Raw genomic sequence first — 18,902 nt, forward strand, 5'->3', positions numbered from 1 at the left:
ATCGATTGAACAAGATACTACTGTTGATGAGAGGACACCATCTACTGTAGGTGGTGTTCACCTGCCTTTTAAAAATGTGTACATTATGGGATGGAGACAGATGTGTGTGCTTAATACTGTAAATTATTATAAAGTTGAATAAGCATTGGAGCCCACACAAGCAGCACAGTTGCCCAGAATGTCAGTGTTTCGTTGTTCCTCAATGTGAAATTGGCTGAAATGAAAACATAAATTCTGCTGCAAGACATTCTGCTGTTTGCAAAATCAAGTGATGAGGACAACGTAGCAGTGCAGACGTGATAGCAAATTAAATAAATGACGGATTTATTCTTGTTGCTGGTTGCACCAGTTGCCTGATGAAAAGACAGAATGAAAAGTGGTAATTAGATGTTCAAATGCAAACATGGCACTAAAACGTGTCTATTCTAAATGATTATCATTGAATGTTATGGAAGGATTGCCCTTTGAGATGAACCATCTCGTTTTCAAGCGGGTCCAGCATAAAACAAAAAAAATACAACACAAAACTGCCTGACACGCCTGGACACGCCTCCGCGCACATGCGCAGACGCGCGGCGGTCTTTCTGTTGATGTTTGAATCGAGCGATGGTTAGAAAAGTCACAGTTATTGGTTTTATTTCATCAACACTGTCATAACTGAGGACAGTTACTGACCGGAGGAGAAGCGTGTCGCTGGTTGAAGGTGAGTAGACACAAAGTCTGCTCTGAGTTTAGAGACGAACTTGTTTGCAACTGGCTAAAACCGCCGGTTAGCAGCGGAGTCGCAGTTTCGATGCGTTAGCTACATGCTAACGTCGTTAGCCAACTGACGACGTTAGCATGTTGTAGATGGATTACCTGCACACCACATTTATAGAATATGATCTACTGCTCATCTGCTATAATAAATCCTACCAAGCTGATCCATATTACAGCATATGCTAGTATGTTATGTAACTTTGTATAGATTCATTGAGCATTCAATAAGGAATAAGGAGATTATTGTTATCACCAGGTTAGTTTTTAATCCGATTCCAAGTCATACAAACTCATAATAATTCAGATTTATTATTATGGTTCAAAGCCTTTAATTCACTTTGTTGTAAGAGAGAGAAATATGTTATGATTTATGAGGTTTATATATGTTATATATGTGTGTATGTATTAGAGCCTGGCCGATATATCGGTGTCATCAGTGCACATGTTTATCAATATGAAATATTTCATTGTACAAAATAAACAATGCATAGGAAAAAAATAGCATTTATGTTTTACATTTTAGGAAAAATAAATGTGTCTACATAGATTGTTGTATTTGTGTTTTCTTTTCTTTATATTTATATTTATATATTGGCCGATGTATCAAAAAATCAATATCGGTCATCTCTTATTCTGATTCGACAAAGAAAAGGGTCAAATTAGACAAGATTCAAACAGACAAATGTTTGGAATCTCTCCTTGAAAATTCACAACCATTATTTATCAACTATTGAAATGGTTCAAGATTAATTTCTGTCGATCAATGAACTGTTGCAGGTCTCTAAATGAGGCTCAAAACAGGAAGTCGTGTCGGCAGTATCAATACTTTGAGGAACGATCTGCCCACCTTTAATATTAGTAACATATTAATTGTGTAGTCTGAAAGGTGAATCTGCTGCTAACTGTTTGTTTTTTACCCAGGTTATTAATTCTTTCACCCAAGCGACTCGTCACGTTCATGTGATGATGATGTTCGCTGACATGAACAAGATGATGACGCCTTTAAAAGCTGTCAAGCAGACGTCAGCTGCAGCGTCAAAGATCAAGAACAAGATCCTCAGTGAGTCCGTCAGTCATTTGAACACATATGTGAAATTAATCTCCTATATGATACGAATTATTAACGTTGTATTCCTTTTTCTCGTTGCCTCACACCAGACACGTCGTCCTTCTTCAAGGTCTCTCTGAAGACAAACAACAAAGCACTGGCTCTGGCTCTGGCGGCGCAGAAGGAGCGGAGCCGGCAGCTGGAGCGGGAGATCGTGTATCTGCAGAAACAGGTGGAGGCTCTGTGCTTCGAGCTCGCCACCAGGAAGTACAAGGACAGGAAGCTGGTGGGTTTGTTTGTTCACGTGAATGAAGAGAGTCGCCTCTGACAGAACGAGTATTTGTTTAATTGCATACAGACAGATGTTCTGATCGAATGCGGTTCATATTGTGTTTCCTGTCGCAGCTCCTCATCTTGAAAAACCTACACTCAAACACTCTGGAGCACTTCGACATGGCGGCCGAGCTTTTCTCCGAAACTGTAAGGATTCCTCTCATTAAGTGTTAACTTCTGCTGCTTAGTTTGAGTCGTCTGAACATAAACCAATATAATTTAATATTTCCTCACGTCATTGTCTCGATGTTAGTGTTTCACTGCTGAAATCACACGATGAGACTTTGAATCTGCACGAACCACATATATATTTATATTTAAATATATATATATATATATTTAAATACTAATACATTGTTGCCAATCCATCACAATCACATCTTGTCGTTCGGTGTTCATGATTTACATCTGGTGTATAAATGTATGTTCAAAAGAGATGTGATGAGGCAGATTTAGTAAGAGACAAATTGTTTTGAAAGTTTAATGAGAACAAATATCTCCACAGTCAAGTAGAGACGAGAAGCCCACATCTACAATTTTGTTCCACACACCACAATCACTAGACTAAATACTGATAGAGGAAAACAAACTCTACTGGATATATAATCTATGACTGCGTCTGTATTTATTTCCCACAGGATCTCCCTAAACAGTCTCAGGACAACAATACCTTGTTCGGCAACGTCAACGAGGAAAGTCTCGCCGGGGCAAAGTGAGAAAATATTTTTATTCGGATTAAAAATGCGCTTTGATCGAAGAGCCTTTTTTTTGATTCAGTCAGTTTCCACCTCGTCCTCTCCCTGTTTAGTCTCACGGATCAGTTGCCACCTCGACCGCAAACGTCCAGGGATTCGTTGTGTCCCAGCAAACACGTGACAACGGACCTGATGGACGACAACGTCCTTTGTATTCAGAGTAAACCCGTAAAGTTCACAGATGTTAACAGAGGTAAAGGGACAAAAGATCTGAATGTTCTGATGTTTGTATTTTACAGTTATCTAAAGTAATTTGTATATTTATTTCACAGATCATATAGATGTTGAGAAATGGCCTTCGAGTCAGCGCACACAAGCTCCGCAGACGGGAACGGGATCGTCCCGCCCGTCCAGCAGCCTGAGGCAGGAAGTCGAGAGGCTGTCCATGATTTTCTCTCAGTCAGTCTGTCCTCAGAACAGTCAGACCTGTGAAAGATCCAAACCGTCCTCCTCCGCCGCCGCCGTCGTGTACCCCGCCGGTGGCTCGGTCACGGAAACTGAACCGGAGATCAGTGACAAACGAGAGGAAACGGTGCACCTGAACGCGACAATGGAGATGACGAAGAGCGATGCTCCTGAGATCGTCGTGGTGGAAACCAAGGCCAAGAAAAAGCCCGGCAGGACCGGCAAGCCTAAACGCGAGAAGCACAAAGAAGAAGAAGCCTGCGTGTCAAGCGTAGCTGACGTGAAGATGAGTGAGGCTCTGACTGCTCGCTCTGACTCCGTGTTACAGACGGATGATTGTGAGGACTTCAGAGAGTTCCACACAAAACCATCACACAAAACGAGTGTCGTTTCCTCTCGCATTCCCAAACTGAGCAAGTTCGAAGCTGGCAACTGTCAGAAAACTTCAAAGGACAAATCAATGTCCAAGACCCATGACGTCGTCTCACCGGATCCTGACGATTATTTCACGGATCTCAGAAACAGATTCTCTGAAACCAGCGGAGGTGTTGAATTACCACCGGAGGAAGACGATGCTGCGGAACACGCAGTGTCCAGAATCACGTGCCGGAGGTCGAGGACCAGAGGCCGAAGGGCGACGTCAGTCACCAAGAAGCCTTCGTACGATTTACCGCCTCATATAATTGAGAGCAGCTGGTCCGAATCGGAACAGCTCCGTCACGGAGTGGAAGACGACGTTCAGGGGAATCGCAAAGACCAGGAAACACCGGGAGAGTTCCAGTTTTGCGCAGACGAGATCACACATCCCGAGTCGGAGCAGATGGGCCGTCGTTCCCCGAGTGTCAGTCAACCTCAGAGCGACATTCAGACCTCAGCGGGAAGTCGCTCATCGAGATGCAGAGGGACGTTTGTCGTCTCGGTGACGGGGGATTGCACCTCATCGATCAACATGTCGCCCGAGTACCGAGCCGCAGACCAGGACTTCAGGCCTCCTCCGGGATCCTTCAGCCGCGAGGCAGAGGAACCGCCAACTGTCACGGACGCAGGAGGTGTCGCTCGGCAACATTCAGAATCAGATCTACGCCGGCGCAGCACTGAGGAGACGCAGGGGTCCGGTAAGCGTCCGTGGGGGGCCACTCAGGACGCCGGGAGCTTACACGGTGACTCAATCAGCGACACTAACCACGAAGTGCCGCCGCTGAACCAAGATGCTGCCGCAGGCGCCGAGTTTCAGAAACCTAAAAAAGCCAGGAGAGAAGAGAAGAAGAAGAAAGAAACGCACAGGAAAGAGAGTGACGACCCATCAAATGACAAGAGGAAGAAGAATAAAAGCAGCCGCAGCAACAAAGGATTTAAATCTGAGCACGAAGCTCGTCGTCTTCAGGAAGCTGCTGATGCTTTGCCTGACAGAAGAGAAGAACAGTCAGATGATTTACAGATGGCCGACTCGCAGCGGGACACGAGCGAACAGGTCAACGTCTTTGAACATTCAAAACCCTCCAAGTCAAAGTCCAGGACGGATTTGAAACAGAAAGAGCGTCAAGCCAAATCCAAGCCCTTCTCGGCCGCAGAGACCAGAAATCCGAGGCAGACGTTTGTCGTCTGCTCGCTTAAAACAGAAGACGGGGTTTCACTGCACAACACGAGGACGTCTGACGCCGGCAACGAGGCAGCTCCTCAGAACGTGGGAGACGCGCTGATGGACGAGATGCCGCCGTGGCTGGACATGGACGTCAGCACCGCCAACACCGAGATGGGCTCTCTCCTGGCGAGTCCACAGAGAGAGGTGCCAGGCAGGGGGGCGGAGCCTGGCGAGGGGGTGGCGGTGATCCAAGACGCTTCCACAGGCGCAGAGTTTCAGAAACCTAAAAAAGCCAGGACAGAAGAGAAGAAGAAGAAGAAGAAAGCAACGCAGAGGAAGGAGAATGATGACCTTTCACATGACGAGGGGATGAAAAACAAAAGTAGCCGCAGCAACAAAGGATTTAAATCTGAGGACGAGGCTCGTCGTCTTCAGGAAGCTGCTGATGCTTCGCCTGACAGAAGAGAAGGACATGCTTTACAAATGGCCGACTCGCATCGGGACACGGGTGAACAGGTCGACATCTTTGAACATTTAAAATCCTCCAAGTCAAAGTCCAGGACGGATTTGAAACTGAAAGAGCGTCAAGCGAAATCCAAGCTGCTCTCGGCCGCAGAGACCAGAAATCCGAGGCAGACGTTTGTCGTCTGCTCGCGTAAAACACAAGACGGGGTTTCACTGCACAACACAAGGACGTCTGACGCCGGCAACGAGGCAGCTCCTCAGAACGTGGGAGACGCGCTGATGGACGAGATGCCGCCGTGGCTGGACATGGACGTCAGCACCGCCAACACCGAGGTGGGCTCTCTCCTGGCGAGTCCACAGAGAGAGGTGCCAGGCAGGGGGGCGGAGCCGGGCAGGGGGGCGGAGCTGATCCAAGAGTCTGCTGCTGCTACAACAGAAGCATCTCCAGGTGTGTTTTTGATATATATATTCATACATTCACGTTTTTTAACCCGATTAAACGTGTTTGATGTATCGCCTACGTTAACTTGCTTCAGATATCAATTATCAACTTTTTATATATAACTATAACTATAAATATATATATACATATATTTAGAGTTGTATATATTTATATATATGTATTTGTGTTTGTTTTACGTGTTTGTGTGTATGTATAAATGTATGTATATTTATATATGTATATATGTGCATATGTAAATATAAATATATAAATGTATATATGTGTATGTGTATATGAATATTCATATATATATATTATCATAAACTCTGTGGTATATAACTATAGATAACAAGAAAACAAATAATATCCAAATATTTTTATATCCAAAAATAAATAGAACTGGAATTTAGAAATAAATGAGGGAAACATAATTATTCAAGGTAAAATTTAAATAAAACTAATTTAGCGTGCAACATAAATGCTGATATCAATATTTTTGTGAAAGGCTTGTTTATTATAATTAGAATTAAATGATGGTACGTGAGAAAATATTATAAAATACTGACACGAGTGTGGCTGATTTTAAGAGCAGAGTTTGTTAATGAGAAACTCTCCCTCTGACCGGTTGTTGTTGTTGTGTCGCAGCAGCAGGACGAGTCCTGACATCACTGACCAACACGACTCCCGACAGTGGAACCAGAGGACGAACCCGGAGACGTCACGGTGTCGTCAGTTACAAGGAGCCGCCCCTCAACAGGTGACATCCCCTTTTCTTCATGAAGCATGTTTCAGTATTAATTACACCAGAAAACAGCTGTGAGTCAATATTTAAATTTATACATATATATATATATATATATATATTTTGTTTCAAACAGCAAAATAAGGCGTGGAGACAAGTTCACCGACAGCAAGTTCCTGAGCTCTCCGGTGTTTAAGGACGGAAAGAAGAAGAAGCAGAAAAAGATGGCGGCCAAGACGACGAATGAAAGATCCATTGTGACGGACTGATGATTTCTTTCTTTTAATCTGCTTTATTTTTATCTAATTCTTTAAAAACTTTTTTACAAGTCATTTGAATCAACCAGTTTCCTGGCGGCTCGTCCGATGCTCACGTGTCTTTACAGACACTGAATGTGACGTGTAGGTTCTGCCGAGCTCGGCTCCACAATGACACTGAGCAGGTCGTCGTTAATTATTCAGTTTCTGTCCGATCACCTGAGACGTCTGAGCCACGTCACTGTTCCCCCACAAAGGTTCCCCCACAGAGGTTCCTACATCCGCCGCTGCTACTGCAGCACCGCAGCCGACCGTGTTCAGCTTGTTGTTGTCGTCATGTGAGCTGAAGTGTTGTCGGCTCCGTCTTGTGTCGTTGGTTTCTGCTCGTTCTGGACGACGGTGAGTTCAGACACTCGACTGATGTGTGATGAGTTTTTAAATATGTTGCTGTTTTCTTTTTTATTTCTTTAAAAATTCCCATTAAAATGTTGTTATTGCTCAGAAGAGAGGGTTTCAGTTTTGGATTTTGTTACACATGTTTCATGTGTGTGTGTGATCCCAACAAAGTGTCAGGTTCATTTCCTGCCTGGCAACGCAGCACTTTTATGTAGAGCCCGATCGATATTGAATTTTGGGGGCCGATATCGATATTGGCGAGTACAAGATTTCCAATACTCATACATCGGCCGGTATTTTTTTATATATATCTATATATATATAGATATATATAGGCGTCGTTATCAAACCTTTATGTAAAGGAAATGTAATTGAGGCTTGATATTTTAGTTTTAACCATAAACTTTATCAGAAATAACTATAAATCAAAAGAGAACAAAATTCAACCAAATAAATAAAACTTGAATTAAGAAAAGAAAATAAGACATGCACTTTTTTTTTTGCATTGTTTATTCAGTACAATGAAATATAAACATAAGTGCTGATGCCGATATGTCTGTGAAAGGCTCATATTGAGTGACGTGTGTGTGTGTGTGTGTGTGTGTGTGTGTGTGTGTGTGTGTGTGTGTGTGTGTGTGTGTGTGTGTGTGTGTGTGTGTGTGTGTGTGTGTGTGTGTGTGTGTGTGTGTGTGTGTGTGTGTGTGTGTGTGTGTGTGTGTGTGTGTGTGTGTGATCCCAAAAAGGTGTCGGGTTCCCGCCTGGCTACGCAGCACTGTCAGGTGAACACTTACACAAGCGGAGCGTCGCCACCAACACAACATCAGTTGTTTCATCAGAGGATTATGTAAAAAAAAAAGTGCAGCAGAATAGTTTGTATAAATGTCGTCCCATTGTCTATGCAGGAGTCGCACGTGAAAAGTTTGTCGTTTCATAAAATGGGAGCACGGCAGCTGAAAAGAGACGTGGAGGCTCTTATGTGAGTGGACGGTGGAAAAAAAGCCACACTATGAATAAATCAAATTATGAAAATGGCAACTGATTTTAATTTTATTCTCTGATGTGAACAGCGGCGACTACATCGGACAGAAACTAAGAGAAAATGCATTTGATCCAAAGGGGAAGGGGACGTCCACCGTGCTGGACGACCTGGTAAAGAAACGAACAGAGCTGGTTATTGTTGTCATAGCAGCTGCCCTATGAATTATGTACATAATTATTGTAATGTTTGTGTGTTGCGTCCGCTGCGGTGTGTGTTTCATGTGTTCCAGGCTCATTATGATCTTGCGATCAATGTCGCTCTCTGGTGGTTGGACAAGGACGGAGGACGGGATGTTCTGGACAGCAACATCATGTGAGCTGCTTTCGTCTTTATGGACTTAAAGTTAAGACAAAAAAACTACAGTAAAGCTGCTGTTGTAGGTTTAAGTTATTTCAATTTTCCATCTTTAGGAAAAACACTGACCTGGTATCAGCCCAGCTGTGTTGAGTGTGGTTAATAAGTTTGTCCTTCGTCCTAAATGTACAGAGACAGAGCGTTTCTATGGAGACAGACATTCTGTGTGTGAGATGACGACATTATTCATATTATTATTATATGCAGTAAACACATCACCCTGCCTGGGATAGGGAGGTTTTTTGGGGACACCATGCTCTGACCACTTGTTGATCTGTGTAACGAACTAGAATCTCTCTTTGAAATAAATACTTATGATTAAGACGTCCGCGGTCTCCGACTGCATCAATTTTTCCATTTACACAAGCCACAGTAGACGTCACGAGTTCAGCCGGGAGTCTTTTTTTTAAAGTCGCACCATTTCCAAGAAGCTGAATTTGACTTGTGTTGAATTTTTTATCCCGACTTTTCCCGCAGCGGAGCCACAAGCAGCTCGGGAGGAAGAGCCCGGTACCCGAACCGCCGCGAGCGGGAAGCCATGATCCTGTCGTCGTTCGCTGGGATCATCATGGTGAGAAGAGATATTCACGCATGAACTCGGCTTTTATTAAATCTTAACGTCCCAGTAAATACAGTCCAATAAAAAATTGTATCTGTATTTGGCTTCTGCACTCACCTGTGTTTCTTTTTCTTTTTTTGAATTCATTCAGTTAATGATGAATTTCTTTTTCTTGACTTTCCCGCCTCAGTTAAAACCGTGAGCAGAACATGTTCACTTGTTGACCTCTGCTCATGTTCCCGCCTCAGAGCAGTCTGCCAGTGGACGACATCCTGACTCTGTACAGGTGTAAACCAGCAGCTTCGTATCCCAACCAGCGATCCAAGGTACGGCCGACACACACACACACACACACACACACACACACTGTGTGGGTCTATCTAACAGCTATGGGAGCTGCTGGCGTGGCTTTTGCGTCTTCTTCCAATATCTTATTTTGGTCGTATTGGAAAGTTTTATTGCATATTTTTTGGTCTTAACCTCAGAGCTCGATCGTCTGTCCCTTCACTCTGTCCTACCACCCGTTTGCGATGCTGGGCTCGTACAAGGCGGTGAACCACTCCCAGAAGCACAGTGAGTGAGTGAGTGAGTGAGTGAGTGAGTGAGTGAGTGAGTGAGTGAGTGAGTGAGTGAGTGAGTGAGTGAGTGAGTGTGTGTGTGTGTGTGTGTGTGTGTGTGTGTGTGTGTGTAGGAAAATTATTGAACACAGTTTTCTGAAGTTAACCTGGAACAATCTTGATTTGTTTGCACATTATCAAACCTGTTCCAGATCAGAAGTTGGAGCGATGGCTGTCAGAGAGGGCGAAGGTGAACGTCCCGCCTGGACGAGTCTCAGCTCAGTCTTCATCCTCCTCCTCCTCCTCCTCGTCTCGCTCCTTCCTCAGCGTGAGTATCTGCAACATCACGTTTTGAAAGAAAGAGAGAAGTGACTTGGTTTAAAACATGTTAAATTCCTCTGCTGCCACCGTGTGGATCTAAACAGATCATCATCTGTATCTAATGCCTCCTCTCCTCATCTCCTCTCTCCTCTCTCCTCACTTCCTCTCCTCCCCTCCTCTCCTCTCTCCTCTCTCCTCACTTCCTCTCCTTTCTCCTCTCTCCTCACTTCCTCTCCTCCCCTCCTCTCCTCTCTCCTCACTTCCTCTCCTCTCTCCTCACTTCCTCTCCTCTCTCCTCTCTCCTCACTTCCTCTCCTCTCTCCTCTCTCCTCACTTCCTCTCTCCTCACTTCCTCTCCTCTCTCCTCTCTCCTCACTTCCTCTCCTCTCTCCTCTCTCCTCACTTCCTCTCCTCTCTCCTCTCTCCTCTCTCCTCACTTCCTCTCCTCTCTCCTCTCTCCTCTCTCCTCTCTCCTCACTTCCTCTCCTCTCTCCTCTCTCCTCTCTCCTCACTTCCTCTCCTCTCTCCTCTCTCCTCACTTCCTCTCCTCTCTCCTCATCTCCTCTCTCCTCACTTCCTCTCCTCTCTCCTCTCTCCTCACTTCCTCTCCTCTCTCCTCACTTCCTCTCCTCTCTCCTCTCTCCTCTCTCCTCACTTCCTCTCCTCTCTCCTCTCTCCTCTCTCCTCTCTCCTCACTTCCTCTCCTCTCTCCTCATCTCCTCTCTCCTCACTTCCTCTCCTCTCTCCTCACTTCCTCTCCTCTCTCCTCTCTCCTCTCTCCTCTCTCCTCACTTCCTCTCCTCTCTCCTCACTTCCTCTCCTCTCTCCTCTCTCCTCACTTCCTCTCCTCTCTCCTCACTTCCTCTCCTCTCTCCTCTCTCCTCTCTCCTCACTTCCTCTCCTCTCTCCTCTCTCCTCTCTCCTCACTTCCTCTCCACTCTCCTCTCTCCTCTCTCCTCACTTCCTCTCCTCTCTCCTCTCTCCTCTCTCCTCACTTCCTCTCCTCTCTCCTCTCTCCTCACTTCCTCTCCTCTCTCCTCTCTCCTCTCTCCTCACTTCCTCTCCACTCTCCTCTCTCCTCTCTCCTCACTTCCTCTCCTCTCTCCTCTCTCCTCTCTCCTCACTTCCTCTCCTCTCTCCTCTCTCCTCACTTCCTCTCCTCTCTCCTCTCTCCTCTCTCCTCTCTCCTCACTTCCTCTCCTCTCTCCTCATCTCCTCTCTCCTCACTTCCTCTCCTCTCTCCTCTCTCCTCACTTCCTCTCCTCTCTCCTCATCTCCTCTCTCCTCACTTCCTCTCCTCTCTCCTCATCTCCTCTCTCCTCACTTCCTCTCCTCTCTCCTCATCTCCTCTCTCCTCACTTCCTCTCCTCTCTCCTCTCTCCTCACTTCCTCTCCTCTCTCCTCTCTCCTCTCTCCTCTCTCCTCTCTCCTCACTTCCTCTCCTCTCTCCTCACTTCCTCTCCTCTCTCCTCTCTCCTCACTTCCTCTCCTCTCTCCTCACTTCCTCTCCTCTCTCCTCTCTCCTCTCTCCTCACTTCCTCTCCTCTCTCCTCTCTCCTCTCTCCTCACTTCCTCTCCACTCTCCTCTCTCCTCTCTCCTCACTTCCTCTCCTCTCTCCTCTCTCCTCTCTCCTCACTTCCTCTCCTCTCTCCTCTCTCCTCACTTCCTCTCCTCTCTCCTCTCTCCTCTCTCCTCTCTCCTCACTTCCTCTCCTCTCTCCTCATCTCCTCTCTCCTCACTTCCTCTCCTCTCTCCTCTCTCCTCACTTCCTCTCCTCTCTCCTCATCTCCTCTCTCCTCACTTCCTCTCCTCTCTCCTCATCTCCTCTCTCCTCACTTCCTCTCCTCTCTCCTCATCTCCTCTCTCCTCACTTCCTCTCCTCTCTCCTCTCTCCTCACTTCCTCTCCTCTCTCCTCTCTCCTCTCTCCTCTCTCCTCTCTCCTCACTTCCTCTCCTCTCTCCTCACTTCCTCTCCTCTCTCCTCTCTCCTCACTTCCTCTCCTCTCTCCTCACTTCCTCTCCTCTCTCCTCTCTCCTCTCTCCTCACTTCCTCTCCTCTCTCCTCTCTCCTCTCTCCTCACTTCCTCTCCACTCTCCTCTCTCCTCTCTCCTCACTTCCTCTCCTCTCTCCTCTCTCCTCTCTCCTCACTTCCTCTCCTCTCTCCTCTCTCCTCACTTCCTCTCCTCTCTCCTCACTTCCTCTCCTCTCTCCTCTCTCCTCTCTCCTCACTTCCTCTCCTCTCTCCTCTCTCCTCACTTCCTCTCCACTCTCCTCTCTCCTCTCTCCTCACTTCCTCTCCTCTCTCCTCTCTCCTCACTTCCTCTCCTCTCTCCTCTCTCCTCTCCTCGCTCCTCTCAGGACAGCAGTGATGGTCCTGAGGACAGAGCTGGGCACTATGAAGGTTCCCAGGAGTCTCTGCACGACTGACGTCCTCCCTCGGCACCTCCTCCTCTTCCTCCTCTTCATCATCTTCCTCTTATTCTTCCTCCTCCCACTCCTCCTCTTTACGGACGTTACGTCTCTTTTCTTGTGGAAAACACTGCTCGACTTTTACAGATCAACAACTCTTCCGTCTTTACCTCATACAGACAAACTCTGATTTAGATTTTTAAGGCATTTGGAGAAAAGAATTGATAAAGACAGATGCTCATTATTCAGTTGTTGTTGTTGTTGTTTTTGCTGTCAACATCTGTGGTGATGACACTGAAATGATGCTGATGTTATACGTATATTTTATTTATATATATATTCATATTTTCTGTCTGGTTTAGCAGTTACTCACCCAACAAGTCGGAGGCCGTGTTGTTTTGTGATGACCGCTGACTTTCTGTCTGTGCCTGGAAACTTTAATCCACCTGATGACGGATTAGTGGATAAAACGTGTCCATATCAATAAAGCGGTTCACCGCCGGTCAGCAATTCGCCTGCCGGCACGTTTTTTTTTTTTTTTGCTCTGATGACTCAGGGATTCCTGCTCTATGCCCAGGATCAAGACTTTTGGCAGCGATGCCAGCGCGTTAAATCCCCGCTCATTGAACAAACGGCTGAAGCAGGATCCCCTAACCCTTTGATTGAGGTTTATATAGCGGGGGGCTGCGCTGCTGCTTTGTGAGACCACCGATTTTTTCCCCGTATAGGCGACTGGCTCCAGCTCTCTCTGCAGGATGAGTAGTAAGGTAAGAGAAAGAGTTCCTCTGGCTTTAATCAGTCTTCAGAGTGGGGGGCAGTTACCACATATTCCTTCTGTTTATTTACAAAGAGTCTGTAACTGTGATGAAACTACTTCCATCAGGTTCTGGGCATTGAGACGACACACACACACACACTCGGAGTAATCGGGTTAACTTTGACATAATCTGATTAAAGTTTCCACAAGGATCAGTCAAGACTTGGAAGTAACTGGCCCAGAGTTAAAAGTTTCTTTGACTCTTTTACAGTGAAGAAAAGCAATTCCCGTAATTCCAATTTAATACAGTTATGACTGTGTTAACGCTGCAAAAACTATACAATGTATTCAGATTAAAATGTTCTTAATTTTCCACAATGAAGCACCCAATTCCCAAAGCAAGGTGGTAAATATAAAATCCTTGTTGTAACAAACTTTTTGACTTTAAATTTTTTTTTTGATAATTTTGCATTTTTTAGTTTTTGCTCCTGTTTTTTAATCTTTTTTTTTTTTTTAATTCTGTAGCACTTTGGGATTACTTTTAACAAATGACACGTGCCTTACAAATAAAATGTAATATTATTATTATTATTATCATTTCCAGATCACATTTTACGAGGACAGGAACTTCCAGGGCCGCTCCTATGAGTGCGACACCGACTGCCCCGACATGCACCCCCACTTCAGCCGCTGCAACTCCATCAAGGTGGAGAGCGGCTGCTGGGTCCTGTACGAGAAGCCCAACTACACCGGCTACCAGTACGTCCTGACCCGGGGGGAGTACCCGGACTACCAGCGCTGGATGGGCTACAACGACACCATCCGCTCCTGCCGCACCTTCTCTTATGTGAGTGGGGAAAGAAGTTTGGTTCACTGTGAGAGAAATGGTGTTTGTGTTAAATGCCTAAATGTGTGGTTTGCTTTGTTTTCTGTATTATTTTTGTGTTTGCATGAGGCAAAGAGTGATAAATGTACTGTAAACACAGTTTCACTTATCCTCCACAAAATGCTAAACTCGATGAATATAATTTAATATAAGGGATTTTGGTCGAAATGTCATTCATAGGAGAAAGAAAAGCCTTTTCAAAAAACCTGATTTATGATTTGGTTTGACCTGAAATTTCACATCTAAATACTAATCTCACACAAAAGACTGAAGGATGATCACTCATAGCTGTAGAACAGGGGGCCCTGTTTTTTTTTTAATTGTTTTTGTAATTATTTAAATTATTTTTTTCTATCTTATTATACATTTTGTAATTATTTTTATTTAATTTTATATAAAAAAATTAAACTTATTTTTATATTTATTATTATTTATAATTTATTTATTTACTTAAAAATAAAATAACTAGTTATTTACTTACTCTCCTCTTGATGTGAGTGTAATGGTTGGGTGGGCATTAATAAGACTAAGACGAGGGGCCTGACCTTTGACCTGAATGTTGAACTCCCCCTCCGCGTGTCCCCTCCAGACCAGCGAGGGCCCGTACCGCATGCGCATCTACGAGCGGCCCAACTTCCAGGGCCAGATGATGGAGTTCAGCGAGGACTGCGAGTCGGTGCAGGACCACTTCCGCAGTCGCGACATCTACTCCTGCAACGTGATGGACGGCTACTGGACCCTGTACGAGCACCCCAACTACCGCGGGCGCCAGTACTTCATGAGGCCCGGCGAGTACCGCAAGTTCAGCGACTGGGGGGCCACGTGCGCCACCACCGGCTCCTTCCGCAGGATCACTGAGTTCTAATCTGAGGAAAAAAATCTCACTTGGCTTTTTTTTTGTTTTGGATTTTTTTTCAATTCACATTTCAGCTTCATAAAAAAAACAATGTTCCTCTTGTAAAAGTCATCGATCTGTGGAAACTGGTGATGCTGGTGAGATGATGTGGAGTGGGATGTTTCACTGTGCTGAAGAGATTGAACCCGGCACATCAAATATGACCTTGTTTTAAATAACTCAATAAATTCATCTATTGTAAAACTCTCTTCTCTTCTCTTCTTCGCTTGTGAATAAATGTTTTTTCACTGACTTCAATCAAATCATAAAAAAGGCCATTTTGGACACAACAGATTAATATCACTGGTGATATAACATGTTATTCTACATAAAAATGATCTTCTACTTCCACTTTTTTCAACCGAGAAACCACTGAATCACCAAAACGTTCAGCTCCATTAGGACTTTTTCATAACTTTCATACTTTCCAAAATATTCAACGAAATATATTCACATTCATAGTAATTACACCATTTCTCTTTTCCTACTCCTCATTCTCCTTCAGCAAATTCAAGCCAACAATCTGTTTAGCAGCAGCATTAACACAGCAACTTCCTCAGAAAATTTCCTTTTCTAGTTATTGTTATTATTTTCATTACTGTCTCCAATAAAAATAAAAATTATTACATCCACCAATTAAATCTGGTGAAAAAGTAGCCACATTAGTGTCTCATGATTCAGTATTTGTTGTCTATTTTATCTTTTAAAAATCCAGAAAACAGTTCTTGTGTAAGAGATTCACATTGCAGGACGTTCAAAACACCAATAGTAATAATGCGATTACAACACATTACATACATTTGTTACTAATGACTGTACAGAACAAATTCATAGTTATAAACTCATATATATATATATTATCTGCTCATCTTTACGACACACTCACAGTTTCTTACCGTATGAATTTGCACTGAATCGTCTCTTGACGACAACAACAGACACAAGATGGTGGATGAGCTGAGCTGAACTGGTCCCTGTGTCCTGTGTCCTGGTCCTGTGACCTGGTCCTGTGACCTGGTCCCTATGTCCTGTGACCTGGTCCTGTGTCCTGGTCCTGTGACCTGGTCCCTATGTCCTGTGTCCTGTGACCTGTGTCCTGGTCCTGTGACCTGTGTCCTGGTCCCTATGTCCTGTGTCCTGTGACCTGTGTCCTGTGTCCTGGTCCCTGTGTCCTGTGTCCTGTGACCTGTGTCCTATGTCCTGTGTCCTGTGTCCTGGTCCCTGTGTCCTGGTCCCTGTGACCTGTGTCCTGGTCCCTATGTCCTGTGTCCTGGTCCCTATGTCCTGTGTCCTGTGTCCTGGTCCCTATGTCCTGTGTCCTGTGTCCTGGTCCCTGTGTCCTGTGTCCTGTGTCCTGTGTCCTGGTCCCTGTGTCCTGTGACCTGTGTCCTGTGTCCTGTGTCCTGGTCCCTGTGTCCTGTGACCTGTGTCCTGTGGCTCTTGCTGGAAGCTGAACACTGACTCTGACAGAGCGACGTGACAAACAGCAGAAGGAAGGAAGTCTCCTGTAGAGTCTCTGCTGACACCAGGCCTCATTTGAATAACAACACACAGGCCGAAGGTCCGGTATATAAAGATGGAGCCTGCGTTTAGTGGACAAACACATTGACCAGCATCTGCACCAAAAGGCATCATGGGGAAGGTTTGTGACAACATCCAACAGGTCAGGTTACTTATTTATTTGAGCCGAGTGTCACAGGTTTCCTTCTTCTCGCTCCCTCAGATCATCTTCTACGAGGAGAGGAACTTCGGAGGCCCTCACTACGAGTGCATGAGCGACTACGCCGACCTGCACTCCATGTTCCAGCGCTGCCGCTCCATCCGGGTGGAGAGCGGCATGTTCATGATCTACGACCGGGCCGGCTACGCGGGAAACCAGTTCTTCGTGAGGAGGGGCGAGTACTCGGACTACCTGGGCTCGACCGGCATGAACGACTGCGTCAGGTCCTGTCGCGTGATCCCCGCGGTAAGGACTTGTCAGATAACGTACTTATACTTAGGCCTTCTGTCAGATGAAGTACTTATACTTAGGCCTTCTGTCAGATAACGTACTTATACTTAGGCCTTCTGTCAGATAACGTACTTATACTTAGGCCTTCTGTCAGATAACGTACTTATACTTAGGCCTTCTGTCAGATGAAGTACTTATACTTAGGCCTTCTGTCAGATGAAGTACTTATACTTAGGCCTTCTGTCAGATGAAGTACTTATACTTAGGCCTTCTGTCAGATGAAGTACTTATACTTAGGCCTTCTGTCAGATGAAGTACTTATACTTAGGCCTTCTGTCAGATGAAGTACTTATACTTAGGCCTTCTGTCAGATGAAGTACTTATACTTAGGCCTTCTGTCAGATGAAGTACTTATACTTAGGCCTTCTGTCAGATGAAGTACTTATACTTAGGCCTTCTGTCAGATGAAGTACTTATACTTAGGCCTTCTGTCAGATGAAGTACTTATACTTAGGCCTTCTGTCAGATGACGTACTTATACTTAGGCCTTCTGTCTGATAACGTACTTATACTTAGGCCTTCTGTCAGATAACGTACTTATACTTAGGCCTTCTGTCAGATGAAGTACTTATACTTAGGCCTTCTGTCAGATAACGTACTTATACTTAGGCCTTCTGTCAGATAACGTACTTATACTTAGGCCTTCTGTCAGATGACGTACTTATACTTAGGCCTTCTGTCTGATAACGTACTTATACTTAGGCCTTCTGTCAGATAACGTACTTATACTTAGGCCTTCTGTCAGATAACGTACTTATACTTATAGCTTTTATAGCTCAAATAATGACAGAATCAGAATCATTACATGTCATTGAAAGTTCTGGTCATCAAGGTAAAACAACTGAATATGATCGTTAACAAACCAGAATCAAACTACATTTTGCATAAAAACATTTAAAATGTGATTCGTGACATATAATCATGTAATCTCGCTGAGCTATATTTGACTGCATTGTCATTCATTATGTGTTCATACAGCAGCCTCCACTCATGTGTCCACAAGAGGAATTAAATCTGCACTACATGACAATGTGTTATAAACTATTCATTAAGAGTACACATGATTCTTATGAATTACATATATGTGTTACTTAAAGTATATAAGGCACTTTGAGTTCCTGGTCCGACCTGTTTCCCTTATAAAATCAGCTAGCCTGTTTCTCCAAATGTAATAAAACCTGTGTACCAGCACAAGCTCACAAAATAACATGTTACACTCAAAAACTATTAAGTGTAAAAACGTCACTTACTTGTTTATGAGAGTTTTTGTTCCCAAGTATTTGGAGGTTGCGACCAGTTCTCATTCTTTGGAAAGAGCCAGGAAACATGTTTTGCCCTCTTGCCAGTCTCTTATGCTAAGCTAAGCTACCTAGCTACTCCAGTACCTTCACATTCGATCGTCTCATCGAACTCTTGACAAATAAGCTGTTTTGCTGAATGTCAAGTTCTCTCTTAGAGGCATAGCATACACCCTATGACGTTAGGGTAGTTCTGAATGGGATGTGACACTTTGACCTTCCTGCCCTCCTCAGCACCACGGCAGCTTCAGGATGAGGCTGTACGAGCATTTCGACATGAACGGCGAGATGATGGAGCTGACGGACGACTGTCCCAACCTCATGGACCGCTTCCGACTGTCCAACTTCAACTCCTGCAACGTGATGGACGGCCACTGGCTGCTGTACGAGCAGCCCCAGTACAGGGGGCGTCACTACTACCTGAGGCCCGGCCAGTACAGGAGCTTCGGCGAGTGGAGCGGCAACAACTCCAGGATCAGCTCCATCAGGCGCCTCACGGAACTCTAAAGACGGAAGAACGGTCCTTGTGAAATGTCTGCTCTTTGCCTTGTTTCACACGCTGAATAAAATGGCGTCAGTGCTCAAGTGTTTTGAGTTTGCTTGCTCTCTGCGCTTGGAGGGCATGTTTTC

The 18,902-nt window shown here is 45.0% G+C and overlaps 3 protein-coding genes across 9 annotated transcripts; all 3 read left to right on the forward strand.

The window, feature by feature from the left end:
* Positions 1 to 553: 553 nt before the first annotated feature.
* Positions 554 to 7,294, forward strand: sgo2 (shugoshin 2). Of its 2 annotated transcripts, none has more exons than XM_035604273.2 (9): positions 554 to 703; positions 1,681 to 1,819; positions 1,918 to 2,093; positions 2,213 to 2,287; positions 2,779 to 2,852; positions 2,949 to 3,088; positions 3,168 to 5,795; positions 6,435 to 6,546; positions 6,668 to 7,294. In XM_035604273.2, exons 2-9 carry the CDS (start codon positions 1,723 to 1,725, stop codon positions 6,798 to 6,800), a joined length of 3,435 nt encoding a protein of 1,144 aa, XP_035460166.2. In that variant the 5' UTR covers positions 554 to 703; positions 1,681 to 1,722; the 3' UTR covers positions 6,801 to 7,294. The 2 variants fall into 2 exon arrangements, with proteins under 2 accessions (XP_035460166.2, XP_035460167.2); XM_035604274.2 differs by having other exon boundaries at positions 6,438 to 6,546.
* Positions 7,052 to 15,169, forward strand: LOC118282814 (gamma-crystallin M2-like). Of its 6 annotated transcripts, none has more exons than XM_035604275.2 (12): positions 7,052 to 7,187; positions 7,928 to 7,963; positions 8,087 to 8,160; positions 8,252 to 8,333; positions 8,453 to 8,535; positions 9,055 to 9,148; positions 9,385 to 9,462; positions 9,622 to 9,709; positions 9,906 to 10,021; positions 13,154 to 13,192; positions 13,787 to 14,029; positions 14,658 to 15,169. In XM_035604275.2, the coding sequence occupies exons 3-12, from the start codon at positions 8,120 to 8,122 to the stop codon at positions 14,931 to 14,933; spliced, it is 1,140 nt and encodes a 379-aa protein (XP_035460168.2). In that variant the 5' UTR covers positions 7,052 to 7,187; positions 7,928 to 7,963; positions 8,087 to 8,119; the 3' UTR covers positions 14,934 to 15,169. The 6 variants fall into 6 exon arrangements, with proteins under 6 accessions (XP_035460168.2, XP_035460170.2, XP_035460171.2 ...); XM_035604277.2 differs by having other exon boundaries at positions 9,685 to 9,709; XM_035604278.2 differs by having other exon boundaries at positions 9,703 to 9,709.
* Positions 15,170 to 16,350: 1,181 nt separating this feature from the next.
* Positions 16,351 to 18,857, forward strand: LOC118282562 (gamma-crystallin-1-like). Its single transcript, XM_035603754.2, has 3 exons — positions 16,351 to 16,605; positions 16,687 to 16,929; positions 18,507 to 18,857. The coding sequence occupies exons 1-3, from the start codon at positions 16,597 to 16,599 to the stop codon at positions 18,777 to 18,779; spliced, it is 525 nt and encodes a 174-aa protein (XP_035459647.1). The 5' UTR covers positions 16,351 to 16,596; the 3' UTR covers positions 18,780 to 18,857.
* Positions 18,858 to 18,902: the final 45 nt, after the last annotated feature.

The sequence above is a fragment of the Scophthalmus maximus genome, chromosome 14 (assembly GCF_022379125.1).
Source record: "Scophthalmus maximus strain ysfricsl-2021 chromosome 14, ASM2237912v1, whole genome shotgun sequence".
Taxonomy (NCBI): domain Eukaryota; kingdom Metazoa; phylum Chordata; class Actinopteri; order Pleuronectiformes; family Scophthalmidae; genus Scophthalmus; species Scophthalmus maximus.

Excerpts from the sequence above, each read along its gene's own strand:
- sgo2 (XM_035604273.2), top strand. The coding sequence starts at position 1,723 with ATGATGATGTTCGCTGACATGAACAAGATGATGACGCCTTTAAAAGCT. Across the intron at positions 2,853-2,948 it reads GAAAGTCTCGCCGGGGCAAA|TCTCACGGATCAGTTGCCAC; the intron begins GTGAGAAAATAT and ends CTCCCTGTTTAG. Across the intron at positions 3,089-3,167 it reads GTTCACAGATGTTAACAGAG|ATCATATAGATGTTGAGAAA; the intron begins GTAAAGGGACAA and ends TTTATTTCACAG.
- LOC118282814 (XM_035604275.2), top strand. The coding sequence starts at position 8,120 with ATGGGAGCACGGCAGCTGAAAAGAGACGTGGAGGCTCTTAT. Across the intron at positions 8,334-8,452 it reads CCACCGTGCTGGACGACCTG|GCTCATTATGATCTTGCGAT; the intron begins GTAAAGAAACGA and ends CATGTGTTCCAG. Across the intron at positions 9,710-9,905 it reads GAACCACTCCCAGAAGCACA|ATCAGAAGTTGGAGCGATGG; the intron begins GTGAGTGAGTGA and ends AACCTGTTCCAG.
- LOC118282562 (XM_035603754.2), top strand. Across the intron at positions 16,930-18,506 it reads CCTGTCGCGTGATCCCCGCG|CACCACGGCAGCTTCAGGAT; the intron begins GTAAGGACTTGT and ends TGCCCTCCTCAG.